Consider the following 14,241-nt stretch of genomic DNA (forward strand, 5'->3'; position numbering starts at 1 on the left):
CAAATTACCTCGACTAATCTGTAACCCGCACATTGACTCGGTACCGGTACCCCCTGTAAATAGCCTCGTTATTGTTATGTAATTTTATTGTGTTACTTTTAGATTTTATTGTATTTTTTTACTTTTGTTTATTTAGGAAATATTTTCTTAACTCTATTTTTTGAACTGCATTGTTGGTTAAGGGCTTGTAAGTGAGCATTTCACGATAAGGTCTACACCTGTTGCATTCGGCGCATGTGACAAATAGAATTTGATTTCATTTCATTTAACACACACATATACACACACACACACACACACACACACACACACACACACACACACACACACACACACACAGCATCTCTTTACGAGACATCAAACATTGACAAAGTCTCTTTTTAGTGCTGCCTGTTGGCACGGTAACATCAGACTAATGAAGTCACACGCTGACAGAATATTAATAACAACGGGCCAATCACAGGGCTCTGGGGAACGGTTCATTTGCATATGAGAGGTGGGTGAGCCTTCCCTACAGAGCCCCACACACTGGTTTCATACATCACCGGACACAGTGGGGTGTGTGTGTGTGTGTGTGTGTGTGTGTGTGTGTGTGTGTGTGTGTGTGTGTGTGTGTGTGTGTGTGTGTGTGTGTGTGTGTGTGTGTGTGTGTGTGTGTGTGTGTGTGTGTGTGTGTGTGTGTTTTTGTGAGTGTGAGTGTGTGTGTGTGTGTGTGTGTCTGAGAGAGAGTTGTCAAGCCACTGCCTGACTGGATATGACTCAAATAATCTCATGCAAATTCATCCCTGCTCATTAACAGTAACATTAAAACATAAACCTCTTATTGAATGACAGTGTTTCATTAGCACTTCACTTCATATCACAACATTCATACATGGCTGCCTAGAACCATACTGCATGGTACAGTGAACTTTGAAGAGCCTGTACACTGTTGTCCTTTTTCTCCTCTCCTCTCCTCTCCTCTCCTCTCCTCTCCTCTCCTCTCCTCTCCTCTCCTCTCCTCTCCTCTCCTCTCCTCTCCTCCTTTCCTCTCCTCCTTTCCTCTCCTATGTGTGGTTAATCAGTGTACTATCTCTCAGGTAATCAGTGATGTAGATAATTACTGTAGTGGTCTGTGGTTAGCTCCATCACCGCTAAACTCACAAACACTTGATCATATACTGTACATTAGACAGGGCAGGTAGACTGGGCACACACATACAGTGAAGTGTTTAATGAAGGTCAGTCGTCTGTAAACAATAAACTGCAGGCCCATTCAGTCTCAATCACAGGAAGCAGGGATGGGCATGTTTCTTTTTTCTACAGCCACACTCAATCAATCAGTGCACTAATAGGAAACACAAATATACAGTAATTAACTGTCTTTGGCCAGCCAGATGTGACGACAGACATAGATAAATACAACAACCTGTTGAGTGGAGTGAGTAAACACCATTGAGTTGTAGTGTTTCTGTTGAGAGAAACAGGATGTGACTGGCTGTATAGATCTACACACCACAGGGGAGTCAATCCGGTGTGTGTGTGGTTGTGTGTGTGTGTGTGTGTGTGTGTGTGTGTGTGTGTGTGTGTGTGTGTGTGTGTGTGCATGCATGTGTGTGTGTGGATGGTATACCATCTAGCAGGCTGCTCAGGGATTCAACATACAACTGTACACATCACTTGAGAATCAGCCTTGATTCCCTCCACTGACACAAAACACTTGACACAGTACCCTATGCTTCCAAATCAGTTCGATTCAGCCAATGTACCTCCTGTGATTCAGACTCCCCTGTGCATTTGAGGTGGAATCACTGCTGTGATTTAGTTGATTCTCTGCACTGTGTGTGGGCAGTTGTGAGTAGATTCTCCTGAGTGTGCGTATGGTGACTGAGCCAGAACAGCTGATGAATGGAGGGGGGTGTAGTCAGAGAGGGGAGCCATGAGCGAGGGTTAATGAATACAGGTCACATCGATCTTCCTCTACGCACGCACGCACGCACGCACACACACACACACACACACACACACACACACACACACACACACACACACACACACACACACACACACTCTGCTCCAGCTGAGACAAACTGCAACTCCAGCACATTGGACACTAAGATAGACCACGAGACCATAAGTCCACTCTACCTGACTGGCCATGCTAAACAGAGTGCCAGTACTGACGTTGACATTAGGCAACAAGCCAGATACCACAATGGGAATAGTGAATAGTTGTTAGCAGGAAAGCACAATAATTATCTCGAGGGGCTAACACAAGTCTCTAGGTGTCAGTCAAGGTTACTAATTACTGATGTGTGGTTTACCGAACAACCTCTGTTACACTAACAGTGTAGCAGTACCTCCACAGAATCTGTGTTGTCAGTGTGTAGCATCAGTGCTAGCTGTAGATAGGATCACAGCAGCATCAGCATCAGTAGATCTTTGTAGCGATAGCATTAGTCTAGTCTTTTGGCACAGCCATGCAAGCCTTTCTCCTGCCACACTCAACCTTTACTTTGACCGCTAAAACACACACACACACACACACACACACACACACACACACACACACACACACACACACACACACACACACACACACTGTAACTGGGTCAAACTTGTGCAAACGCACACCCTCCAGCCTCATCCGTTGCCTGAAACTTTTAATTCCCCCCCAACCCTCCACCCGGGCATACAGGGAAGGGTGACAGACGCTCAATATTGACACAGCCCCTCCCCATCAAACATACACCCCTCACACACAATAGCCTACAAAGGTCTATCATCCCCTTCCCCTCCCTTTTCTCTACCATTGACTCCCCCACACCCCTCATTAAATTCTACCTCTCCTACCCAAACCACAAACCTCAGTCCACCAAGATTTATCATATCAGCTCTATTGATGAGAGATCTGCTGTCTCTCACTTTGTTGTGTCATCCTCAGTGATTTTGTGTTATAAAACTGTCAAATGAACTAAACTAAATCCCAAACGTGACCCAATAAGGGCCATGTGATCCGTACAGTGAGGAGAGAAAGAATATAGAGGACACTGCACTCCCAGCTGATCTATCAGGATGGCCCATTGGGCCCTTATTTAGCTACTTACAGCACACAACACATACTCTGGCCCATTACACTACACGAGCATTGGTCCACTACACGAGCATTGGTTCAACTCACTGGGTCAGACACTAACGACCTAGCATAGCCCCACAGAGTGGACCACTGTCAGCCACCAAGGGATTTGAACCTGCAACCTCTCTGACCTCTGGGATACCTGCTTCCCCCAAACCTCCGCACAACCTCCCCAAAACCACGCTTGTCTCTAAGCCTACAGTATAATAAATCATAAAAGTCTACTCTGTACATTGTCTCTTGTAGGTGATAAATGTTTGTCCCATGCCTTATTTAACACAGTGAACAGAGACCAATTAACTCAACATCACTACAAAGAAAGCCCCTTGTCTCCCCCTTTTCAACTTGCCCCTCACCTACACTGGCTTAGGGAGTGCTGATGCATGGAACACAGAGGATGGAGAGAGGGAGAAGGAGAGGGAGAGAGTGTGAGACAGAGGGTGAGGGATGCCATATATTCAGTGTGCTAAGTGACCTTTCCATGTTCATGACCCCTGTAATGTTATTAACAGTGCAGCCACAACCTCAGCCATGGCCATCAATTAGAGCCACTCTCTGCTGCCTGCCTTGCTTCTGCCTGCACAAACACTGCCTCACCTCAGAGGAGCTCTCTTTCTCTCTCTCGTTATCTCTTTCTCTTGTTCTCTCTCCATTTCTCCCTCTCTCTCTCTCTCTCTCTCTCTCTCTCTCTCTCCCCATCTCTTCAGAACTCCTTCTCCCCCTCTCTCCTGTACCTAACAGATTTAACATACTTCAGCATTTTCTAGTATTTTACGTGAAACCAATGTATCACACAATTATAACATCATCATTGATATACTTTAATACAATACCATTATAGGATATATTATAATTACTATACCATTATTTAGTAGCCTATAATAGCAAAACCATTATTTATTACAGAATTACAATATACATTGCAATTAGTGTCCACATGAGTAGGGAGTGAATGAGTGTGTAGGAATACCAACACATATCAACCCAGTGTGTAGTGTCCTACTTTAGAATGTTCAATACCCCTGCTTCCAGTCCAGCTCTATTCGATTTAAAACCCAGTCAATTTAGGAAGCAGATTGGACATGGAACGTGGGTTTTACAATACCTTCTTCACATGATGGCATTTTCAATTCAAATCATGTCCAATTCATTTCCTAAATTGACTTGAATTAAAATGGAATTGACGAAGCGGTCTATATGATTGGCTATATGTACTGTATGCTTAAATGAGGCAGCAGTGCTGCTCTGGTGTGAAATGAACAGCTCTTTACTACACCCCCAGAAGCTAGTCTGAACGAAAGAGAGGAGAAAGAGATGGAGCGAGAGATGGAGAGAGAGAGAGAGAGAGAGAGAGATGGAGAGACAGAGAGAGTTGACCATTAACTAATAGCAGAGAGAGGGAGGGAGACTCCTCTTGCATTCAAATTACTCTTAATCCAGCGCTATCAGCTCTGCTCTCCCCTCATCCCTCCATCTCTTCCCTCTCTTTTTCCTCATTCCTTCTCACTGAGAATGTTGTGCATTAGCCTCCCTCGTCTATCTCCCTCCCTCTTCCTCTCTAGTTTTATCTGGGAGAGGAGGGGAGTTGGAGAGGAAAGGAGAGGAAAGGAAAGGAGTAGAGGAGAGGAGGAGAAGAAGATTGTCCAGCAAAGAGAGAGGAGTCGAGTCAGCACAGCACTATCCTCAATGATGTCAGAGATCCCCCACCACACACACACACACACACACACACACACACACACACACACACACACAGCACCTCATTAGCAAGATCATATTTTACAGTCTTTTGGTCATCATGCATGTGATACATTTTTTGTGGCATAATGTATTACAAAGGGAAAATAGGCTGGTACACACAGTACACTGTATCTGTTCAGCAACATTGCTGACTGAGCTCTGTGCTCTGGGAAGAAGAACGGATGGGGAAGAAACACACAGAAACACTGAGGGTTAGAGTTGACAGAGATATTAAACCTCTTGTCTTCCCCCTCTACACCACTCTCTCTCTCTCTCTCTCTCTCTCTCTCTCTCTCTCTCTCTCTCTCTCTCTCTCTCTCTCTCTCTCTCTCTCTCTCTCTCTCTCTCTCTCTCTCTGAGATGCAGGACAGAGATCTCATTTTGAGCAGAGCGAGAGGAGGGTGTTGCATGTATTAATACAGAGGAACACTGCATCAAACCAATGCACTGCACTAATGCTCTCTCTCTGTGTGTGTGTGTGTGTGTGTGTGTGTGTGTGTGTGTGTGTGTGTGTGTGTGTGTGTGTGCGTGCGTGCGTGTGTGTGTGTGTGTGTGTGTGTTCATTCGTGCGCGAGTGGCAGTGTGAGCCGCGGCTGACAGGGAGAGGAGTACGTCAGCATTACATTCACGTTCCCACTGAAGGACAAAGGGAGGGGGGATGGAGAGTCTTAGCTCCCCGCAACACACACACACACATACACATACATAGGGAAAAAAGAGAAAGACTGTACAATAAAAAACAAGAAGAGAAGAGGAGGGGGTATTGGAATGCTGCTGTGACGGTGTGATGCTTGTTTGCCGCCTCTCTTCTGCTCTCTCACTCTACCTTTTGCTCTCTCCCCTCTCACCCTCTAGCTTGTCCCCCTCTCTCTCCTGGCTCCACCGTGGTTACTGCAGTAGTCCAGCAGCCAGTCGGGAGCTTGTCAGCCACACACAGAGCAACTGCCACAACTTGCTACCTCACCTCATCCTTACAGCCCCCAGCCCTGAGCTCAGCCACGGGGATCAACTAGTAGACAACCAGGACAGACAGAGAGACACACCTCGGGGGAGAGAGTACCAGGCCAGGAACTCTCCATACCTGCCTCTGTTTACGGATACCGGTTACAGATACCCTGCACAGCCACCATCGCATCGACACAGCAGGAGTCTACCCCTCTCTCTCTCTCTCTCTCTCTCTCTCACACACACTTCTCTCTCTATTTTTCCCTCACTGATACTGAGAGGACAAAAGCACTCTCTCTCCTTCGACTGCTTTTTCCTCTCCCTCTCTGCTTCTCTCTCTTTCTCTAAAGCGTAGCTCCGGCAGCACTGCGCTCCCTCTCCTCCTCCCCTCTTTCTAACCAGCACCCCCATCTCTCCACCTCCCCCCCACCCCCTCAGGAAGAATACTGCTAACTGTGCTGCACGCGGCAGGCTGCAGCTGCTATAGCCACGGCCAGGCAAACCATCGCAGGGAGAGGACCAGAAGAGAAGAGAGAAAAAGAGAGGAGAGTGGGATGACTGCGTCAGGAGTCCTTTAGCTTTTTTCTCTCTCTCTTTCTCCATCCGTCAGAGCGGGGCTAATCAGACACCAGCTAGCCTTCGGCAAAGTCACCGAGACGGAGGGCTCTCAGCCGACATACACACAGAAACACAGAAACACACACACACTCACGAGGACCTGCCAGACCGGTGGATTTAAAAAAAAATGTATTGTCATTTTTTTCCTTTCTGCTCGGTGTGTCTGGCTTTTACTGCTTGATGGAGCAGTGTGATTCGTCCACAGAGGGGTCGTGTGTCTGCGGCTGCAGGCAGGGAGAGGGGGAGAGGAGGAGGGCCGGGGGACGCCAGTCACCTGCTTAGCTTAACCCACACGGCCTGTCCTTTCCCACCGAGCCTCTAGTCTCTACACACTGCTCTGCTCCACTCTCACCACCGGCAAACAGGAGACATTTTGTTCCATTAGTTAACACAGGGACATTACCACCACTTTCCAGATGAAGGAGAAGAGCTGAATATAAATACGCTTTCCACATTTCTGTTTTTCAATGGAAAGGGAAATATACATGACTCTGGTTCGTGATTGTTTTTTGTGATATTCAGAAAGGAAGAAGAAAGGGACCATTTGAGAACTAATGAGGTAGGTGATCACTGCAAATCCTTTCCTTTGCTGCTGCTCTGCCTTCACATAATCTCTCTCTGCCTCCCTCTCTTCCCCTCTCTCTCTTCCTCTCGCCCCCTATCACTCTCCATCTCTCTTTCTTGCTTCCTCCCTCCCTCCGTCTCTCTTTTTCTTTTTTCTCTTTCTCTCTGTGTCTATCTCTGCGTAGCGTCTCCCAGTCCCGTCGATGGCGTGGCGAATCCTGTCCTTGCTCCAGCCAGGGTAGGAGGGTGGTGCGTCCTCCTTTAGTGTCCGTCTCCCCCCAACATGCTGAATAATGAGCCCTCCGCAACATGAGTACTGTGGGCCGGGTTTCTCTGCAGCCCACCTGGAACGCAGCCCTGCTCGCCCTGCTAGCCCTCACCATGGTGCCAGCTCTCAGTGTGTGCCAGCCTGCCGGCCTGGGTCCTCCCCCCAACACCCAGAACTGTCCGGTGGTGTGCTCCTGCACCAACCAGATCGGTAAGGTGGTGTGTACACGCCGTGGCCTGGTCAGGGTGCCCCCCGGGATCCCCACCAACACCAGATACCTCAACCTGATGGAGAACAGCATCGAGACCATCCAGGCTGACACCTTCAGACACCTACACCATCTGGAGGTACTGCAGCTGGGCAGGAATGCCATCAGGCAGATCGAGGTGGGGGCCTTCAATGGCCTGACCAGCCTCAACACCCTGGAGCTGTTTGACAACAGACTGACGGGGATCCCCAGCGGGGCTTTTGAGTACCTGTCCAAGCTGAGGGAGCTGTGGCTGAGGAACAACCCCATCGAAAGCATCCCCTCCTATGCCTTCAACAGGGTGCCCTCTCTGATGAGGCTGGACCTAGGGGAGCTCAGGAGGCTAGAGTACATCTCTGACGGGGCCTTTGAGGGCCTGCAGAACCTCAAGTACCTGAACCTAGGGATGTGTAACCTCAGGGAGATGCCTGTCCTGTCTCCCCTGACTGGCCTGGAGGAGCTGGAGATGTCTGAGAACACTTTCCCTGAGATAAAGCCCGGCTCTTTCCGCGGCCTGCGCTCACTACAGAAACTCTGGATCATGAACTCTGGGATCACCGTGATCGAGAGGAACGCCTTCGATGACATCACGGCGCTGGTGGAGCTAAATCTAGCCCATAATAACCTGTCATCTCTCCCCCACGACCTCTTTGCCCCACTGCAGTACCTGGTGGAGCTCCATCTCCACCACAACCCCTGGAGGTGTGACTGTGACGTGGTCTGGCTGTCCTGGTGGCTCAGGGAGTACATCCCCACTAACTCCACCTGCTGCGGCCGCTGCCACTCCCCTGCCCACATGAGGGGACGATACCTGGTGGAGGTGGACCAGACCACATTCCAGTGCTCTGCTCCCTTCATCCTGGATGCTCCCAGGGACCTCAACATCTCTGCAGAGAGAGTGGCTGAGCTCAAGTGTCTTACGGCCGCCATGTCGTCGGTCCGATGGCTGCTTCCTAACGGGACCGTTCTGACCCACGGCTCATCTCACCCTCGGATCTCTGTCCTCAATGATGGAACGCTCAACTTCTCCAACGTTTTGCCGTCGGACAAGGGTGTCTATACTTGCATGGTGACTAACATGGCAGGTAACTCCAACGCCTCAGCCTACCTGAATGTCAGCAATGCTGAGCTCAACACCTCCAACCTGTCCTATTTCACTACAGTGACTGTGGAGGTGCTGGAGCCCACCGTAGAAGAGACCCCCAAACCCAAACCCACAGTCCCAGCCTCGCCCTCAGTGTTCCAGCCCGTCTTCATCTCCACACCTACCATGCTGCTCCAGAGCACCCAGACCCCCCGCCAGGTGTCTCTCTCCACAGCCCGTGGCCCCACCCACCCCTCCGCCAGCCTGGACGAGGTCGTGAAGACAACCAAGATCATCATTGGCTGCTTCGTTGCCGTGACGCTCCTTGCTGCTGCCATGTTGATCGCCTTCTACAAGCTGCGTAAGCGGCATCAGCAGCGGAGCACGGTGGCAGTGGCGCGGACCATCGAGATCATCCAAATGGACGAGGAGGTTCCCGAGGTTCCACCAGCCAGGTCAGGTTCTAGTGAGTCTGAGGAGACGGGGCTGGCTCTGCCCACCATCTTAAAAACAAGATACATCTCATCATCCTCATCGTCCTCCCACAGAGACAGAGACAGAGACAGAGACAGAGATAGGGACAGGGACAGGGACAGAGCTGCCTACGGGGCTCACTGGACCCATAACAACCTGGGAAACTCCCTGCACCGTTCCTCCAGCCGCCAGCATCATCAGCAGCACCACCACAACCTCATCAGCACCATCGCAGAGCCGTACGTCATTAAGACCACTCACACCAAGGAGAAGGTCCAGGAGACCCAGATCTAAGGGACTCATGCTGGCCTTACTGTGGATCTAACTGTGTGGATCTAACTGTGTGGATCTAACTGTGTGGATCTAACTGGGTGGATCTAACTGGGTGGATCTAACTGGGTGGATCTAACTGGGTGGATTTCTTTATGGATCTGACTCTACTCCCTCCTCTCTTCCTCTCCTCTCTGCTCACCAGTCCATGCAATAGAATGCACAAAGAAGACGGTAACTTTCTTTTGTACAGAGTGCAAAATGGAGACAGTTTTATCTATCTTGTACATGCTTATACATAAATATAGAAATGTAAAAAATATACATCTATATAACTTAATCTAATATGGGGACAGTGATGGGATTATGTATCAAAGAAGAAAGTCAAATTTAAACTATTTTCTAATAACTTGTAAGTTCTATTTAAAAGCGAGAGATGTTGAGGTCCCGATGATGGTATGTTTGATTGATTAAGGGAGGAGCTGTCTTGAGGAAAACTGTTCTTTTTGTTATGTAGACCATTTAGAATGTAGTAAAACCACTTTATACCCACAGCAGTTTATAAAACAACAAGCCCTAACATCAGATCAGGCTTATCTTATAAAAGCGGCAGTTTGTACTGTGCCAAACGTTACAAATACAATAAAGGACTCCGGAAGATTAACAAAATCAACAGCCACATCCAAGCAAAATCTAGACAGAAAGACAGAGAGTCATTTGTCGAGGGAGAGATGTAGAGAGAAGAGCATTGATTTTGCTGTTCAGTAGCTATCAGCCAAATGCTTTTAGACTGCAGTGAATTTCTGCAGCTAAGGTTTAACCCTTTGTTTACAGGAGCAAAGCTACACATCTATCTACAAACAGCTCTTTATGTTACTGAATCTAAACCCGTTTAGAACGATTGTATTTGATTTATCCCAGGTCCCCTTGGCTAAGATGCAGGACAGGCTATTATGAACAGAGATTTGGTGTGGTTTCTTCATGCAGATTTAGGTTGCATAAGGTATTGTTCTTTTTTATTTTGTCTTGGGTTGTGACATGCTTCTTAATGGCATGTGTAGTGTTTAGGGTTAATGTAGTGATGCATTACAGAGGTTCTCTGTCTGCTCTCTGTAAGGGCTCGTTCTAATGGTAATCCCTCACAGTTACAGACGTGGTGCAGAGAGACTGGGGTTTGCTGACCAATCTGCTTTTGGAAGAAAAAAAGGAGCTGGGCTGAAATTAAATGAATGTCTGGAGACTGGGCTTGTTTCTCTATGGACTTAATTGAAACAATGAAATTGTTTTTTCTTTTCCTTATTTTGGGTATTATTTCGAGCAACACTATTTTTATGGGGAGTCTATAAGGAGGCTACAAAAAATAAAACCTTTGGTTTGTATTTCTCTACTCGGAGACACTTCAACGTGTCATTATTTTCCCTGTCCCTCTTGATGACAGTGTGGACGTATTAGCTTGTAAGCCTGTTAGCATGTCAGTCCACAGACACTGAACAGAATGCATTCATAATTCTAAATGGAGCCCTACCCCCTACCCTCCTAGTTAAAACTGGAGGTCGGAAAAGGATCAGATAAACTTTAGCAATATGGCAATTGCTTCAACTTGCCTCCTGATAGACTTGTGGAATTCTTTGCCATATTGCTTGCACCTATCCAATCATTTCAGATGTACAGTACATCAGTGCTACGGGGGTAGGGGGTAAGATGGAATAATAATTTGGAGGTCCATGCTATTTCTATGTTAGCTATGATAAGATATGCTCTACCCTACTCTTCCCCTGTTATTCCTATGCATTGCGTTTCCACTGGTCCCTGTCAGTGAATGAGTCTATAAGTGAGGCTGTATACAATGCTGCATTATCCTCCCTCCCACACTGGAGCTTTATGTGAGGGCCTTCTGATCTCTGCTGCTTCACATTGCCGAGGGGGTTAGATAGACACACACACGCTGAATGCCAAATCAGCCTCCAGCCCCTTCCCCATAGGCACTCCTGTAGATGTAAAAATAATAGGTACAAACAATATGGTAGCAGCCACCTTGCCCTAGGTGGTATTGTCACTATATGCTCACTATGCTCACACACATACAATCCTTTCAGATCTACAGCGGTGCATAGTTGCTAGAGGGGCAATTTGGGGTTCAGTAACAAAGCTTGGGCGCATCCCAATAATCTGACATGGCTTCCTCTCCTTATATATTTTTCTACTATTTTCCTGATGTGAGGGGACTTTACAGGTGAATGAAAAGTATTGGTATTCTTCCACCAATTGCTTTCCTCTTGTCCTGTAGTGTCACAACAGTGCAAATGAAGGAGACAAGGAGAGAAAGCTACTTTAGATCATTGAGATGCAGCCCAAGTGGTAGCCTTAACGAGGCAATACTATCCAAATGTCGCGGTACAGTGAAATATATGGTACATCATTGAAGGAGTTTGCATATTGTTAAACTCATTTCTGAATGAAAATGAATCGTTCCTTTTATCAATAAGTGGATCGTACTACAGATAACTGCCAAAATAAAGGAAACACCAACATAAAGTGCCTCAATAGGGTGTTGGGCCACCACGAACAAGAACAGCTTCAACACCTTGCATAGATTCTACAAGTGTCCTGAACTCTGTTGGAGGGATGTGACTCCATTCTTCCATGAGAAATTCCATAATTTGGTGTTTTGCTGATGGTGGTGGAAAACATTGTCTCAGGAGCTCCTCCAGTCTCCCATAAGTGTTCAACTGGGTTGACATCTCCAAACACACACACACACACACACACACACACACACACACACACACACACACACACACACACACACACACACACACACACACACACACACACACACACACACACACACACACACACACACACACTTTAAACCTCCTATGCCTGAGATCATCAACTAGATTCAGCAGTGGGCCATTTTGTCTTGAGCGGATGGTCGGAGGGAATGAACATTATTACAAATAGTTTGTAGACTGCAAATTGACTGCAAGAAGCCCAAATAGATATGATATTGAACTAAAACATAATAATTTCAAACTTTGCTTACATTTGTATACAATCACGTGTCTTTCTATTATTCTGTATTATTGTGTATTTCTTCAGAAAATAAAACCGGCAGTTAAGGAACCCTGCTCCATAGAAACCCCTCTTTCAAAGTCACTGAGATCTCTTCTTCTAGCCATGGTAGACAAAATAATGTTCAACTGGGCGTTTCTATACATGACCTTTAGCATGATGGGATGTTAATTCCTTAATTAACTCAGAAAACCACATTTGTGTGGAAGCACCTGCTTTCAATATACTTTGTAGCCTTCATTAACTCACGTGTTTCCTTTATTTTGGCAGTTACCTGCACATCCCCTGTGTGGGAGAAGGAGCCTACAGTGTAACTGATATTTAACTACGCTGTCAAAATTTCACAATGAAAATGAATCATTTATGTAATCACCAGCAATAAGCTTCCGCAGTACATTCACAATGTGTGTGTTTCATCCTGTCGTGTCCTGCACTGATTAAGCTTCTGAATCACCATGATGTCACACAGTTGAAAGGTCAACCATCAGAAATGAGTGTTTGTGTTCTGTGGTGACTAGTGCAACATCACTTCGACCTCTCAGCTGCCGCTTCAGATACACTCAGTCACCGTCTCCTCCATTCAGCAGACACACAGACTGCTACTGTTTCCTCAGCTCAGCTCAGAAAACCAAATGTCACTCAGGGCCCAGACGGAACAGGAAGACAGGAATGGAAGCATTGAAAATGTTCATGTTGCTCCAAATGAGACGTTTATCTGTCTATTTCAGTAGAAAAGGGGTAAGAATTAAGCCATTCAATAATTACAGCCATTCTGCTGCCAGGCTTGGAGGGGACCATAAAGGCTGTGTTTAAATCCTACAGGCATCAATTGGACTGGCCTCAGTAGGCAGAGGGTACAGATATACTTCCTCCTCTTCCTTGCCCTCTTTTTCATCACCTCACTCCTCATCCTCTTCCCTTCCTACTCTTCCACTTGTCTCTATAAAAGCTTAAATCTACTACATATGATACATTCATAACGCATTTCAGACAGCTGGTTCCTAGAGAGTGTTACTGACTGTTTTCTATCCCATCTGCTCCTCAGTGTGTGTGAGAGGACTGTCTACAGGTGTGCTGGTGGGAGCAGATGTGCCCATGTATTACAGGGTCAAGTGGATGTTTTCTGTCGTTTTCTCTGCAGGGTGAATAAGAACATTTTACACCAGAGTCAGAGACTCTATTTTTCGCTCCTCACATCTGAATGCTTCTGTGATAGGTGTTTGTCCTGCAATACAGTAGCTTCTTATGTGTTCTGTTGAAAGGAAAATCTTCTCCACTTTTCTGTCTATTGCGTGTTGGTGAAAGATATGTTACCTTTGAGAGACCATTAGCTCTGTCTGAGGTGGGGAATCATGTGGGGATTAACATGTTGTAGGCCAGGTATATCCAATCATGATTCTGGAGGGTCAAAACACATTTTGATTTTCTCCCTCCAATCAGGGACTTATTCAGATTTGGGGCACCAGGCCACTGAACTCTCTGGCCAATCAATCATAATTATGATCAATGATCATTAAGTGCCAGATAGAGAAGAAAAGCAGGTATTTGAATAGCTCTGCTCTAGGCCCTTGTGAAGATCTGAAAGGATTGGATAGGTGTCAGCAAAATGGGAGAGGTAGTGCTATCATCATATAATGTCATATCTACTGAAGTGTCTTTGTCTATTATATGGGTTAAGGGTTGATTTGTGATTATGCATTAGTCTGCAAACACAAGAGCCCAAACAAAGGCTTGCTGTGAAAACATCCGTAGTGCTAATACGAGACAGCTCCTCTCTCTTATCAGTAGCAGTGGAGTCTGTCATGCATTCAGACTGTGCCTGCATGTTGCCTTGTTGCCAA

General features: G+C 46.7%; 1 protein-coding gene across 1 annotated transcript; it reads left to right on the forward strand.

Moving 5' to 3' along the window:
* The first annotated feature begins 5,799 nt into the window (after positions 1–5,799).
* LOC115196707 (leucine-rich repeat-containing protein 4-like) lies at positions 5,800–11,669 on the forward strand. Its single transcript, XM_029757549.1, has 2 exons — positions 5,800–6,977; positions 7,168–11,669. Exon 2 carries the CDS (start codon positions 7,292–7,294, stop codon positions 9,347–9,349), a length of 2,058 nt encoding a protein of 685 aa, XP_029613409.1. The 5' UTR covers positions 5,800–6,977; positions 7,168–7,291; the 3' UTR covers positions 9,350–11,669.
* The last annotated feature ends 2,572 nt before the right edge of the window (positions 11,670–14,241 follow it).

Source organism: Salmo trutta, chromosome 7 (genome assembly GCF_901001165.1).
Source record: "Salmo trutta chromosome 7, fSalTru1.1, whole genome shotgun sequence".
NCBI lineage: Eukaryota > Metazoa > Chordata > Actinopteri > Salmoniformes > Salmonidae > Salmo > Salmo trutta.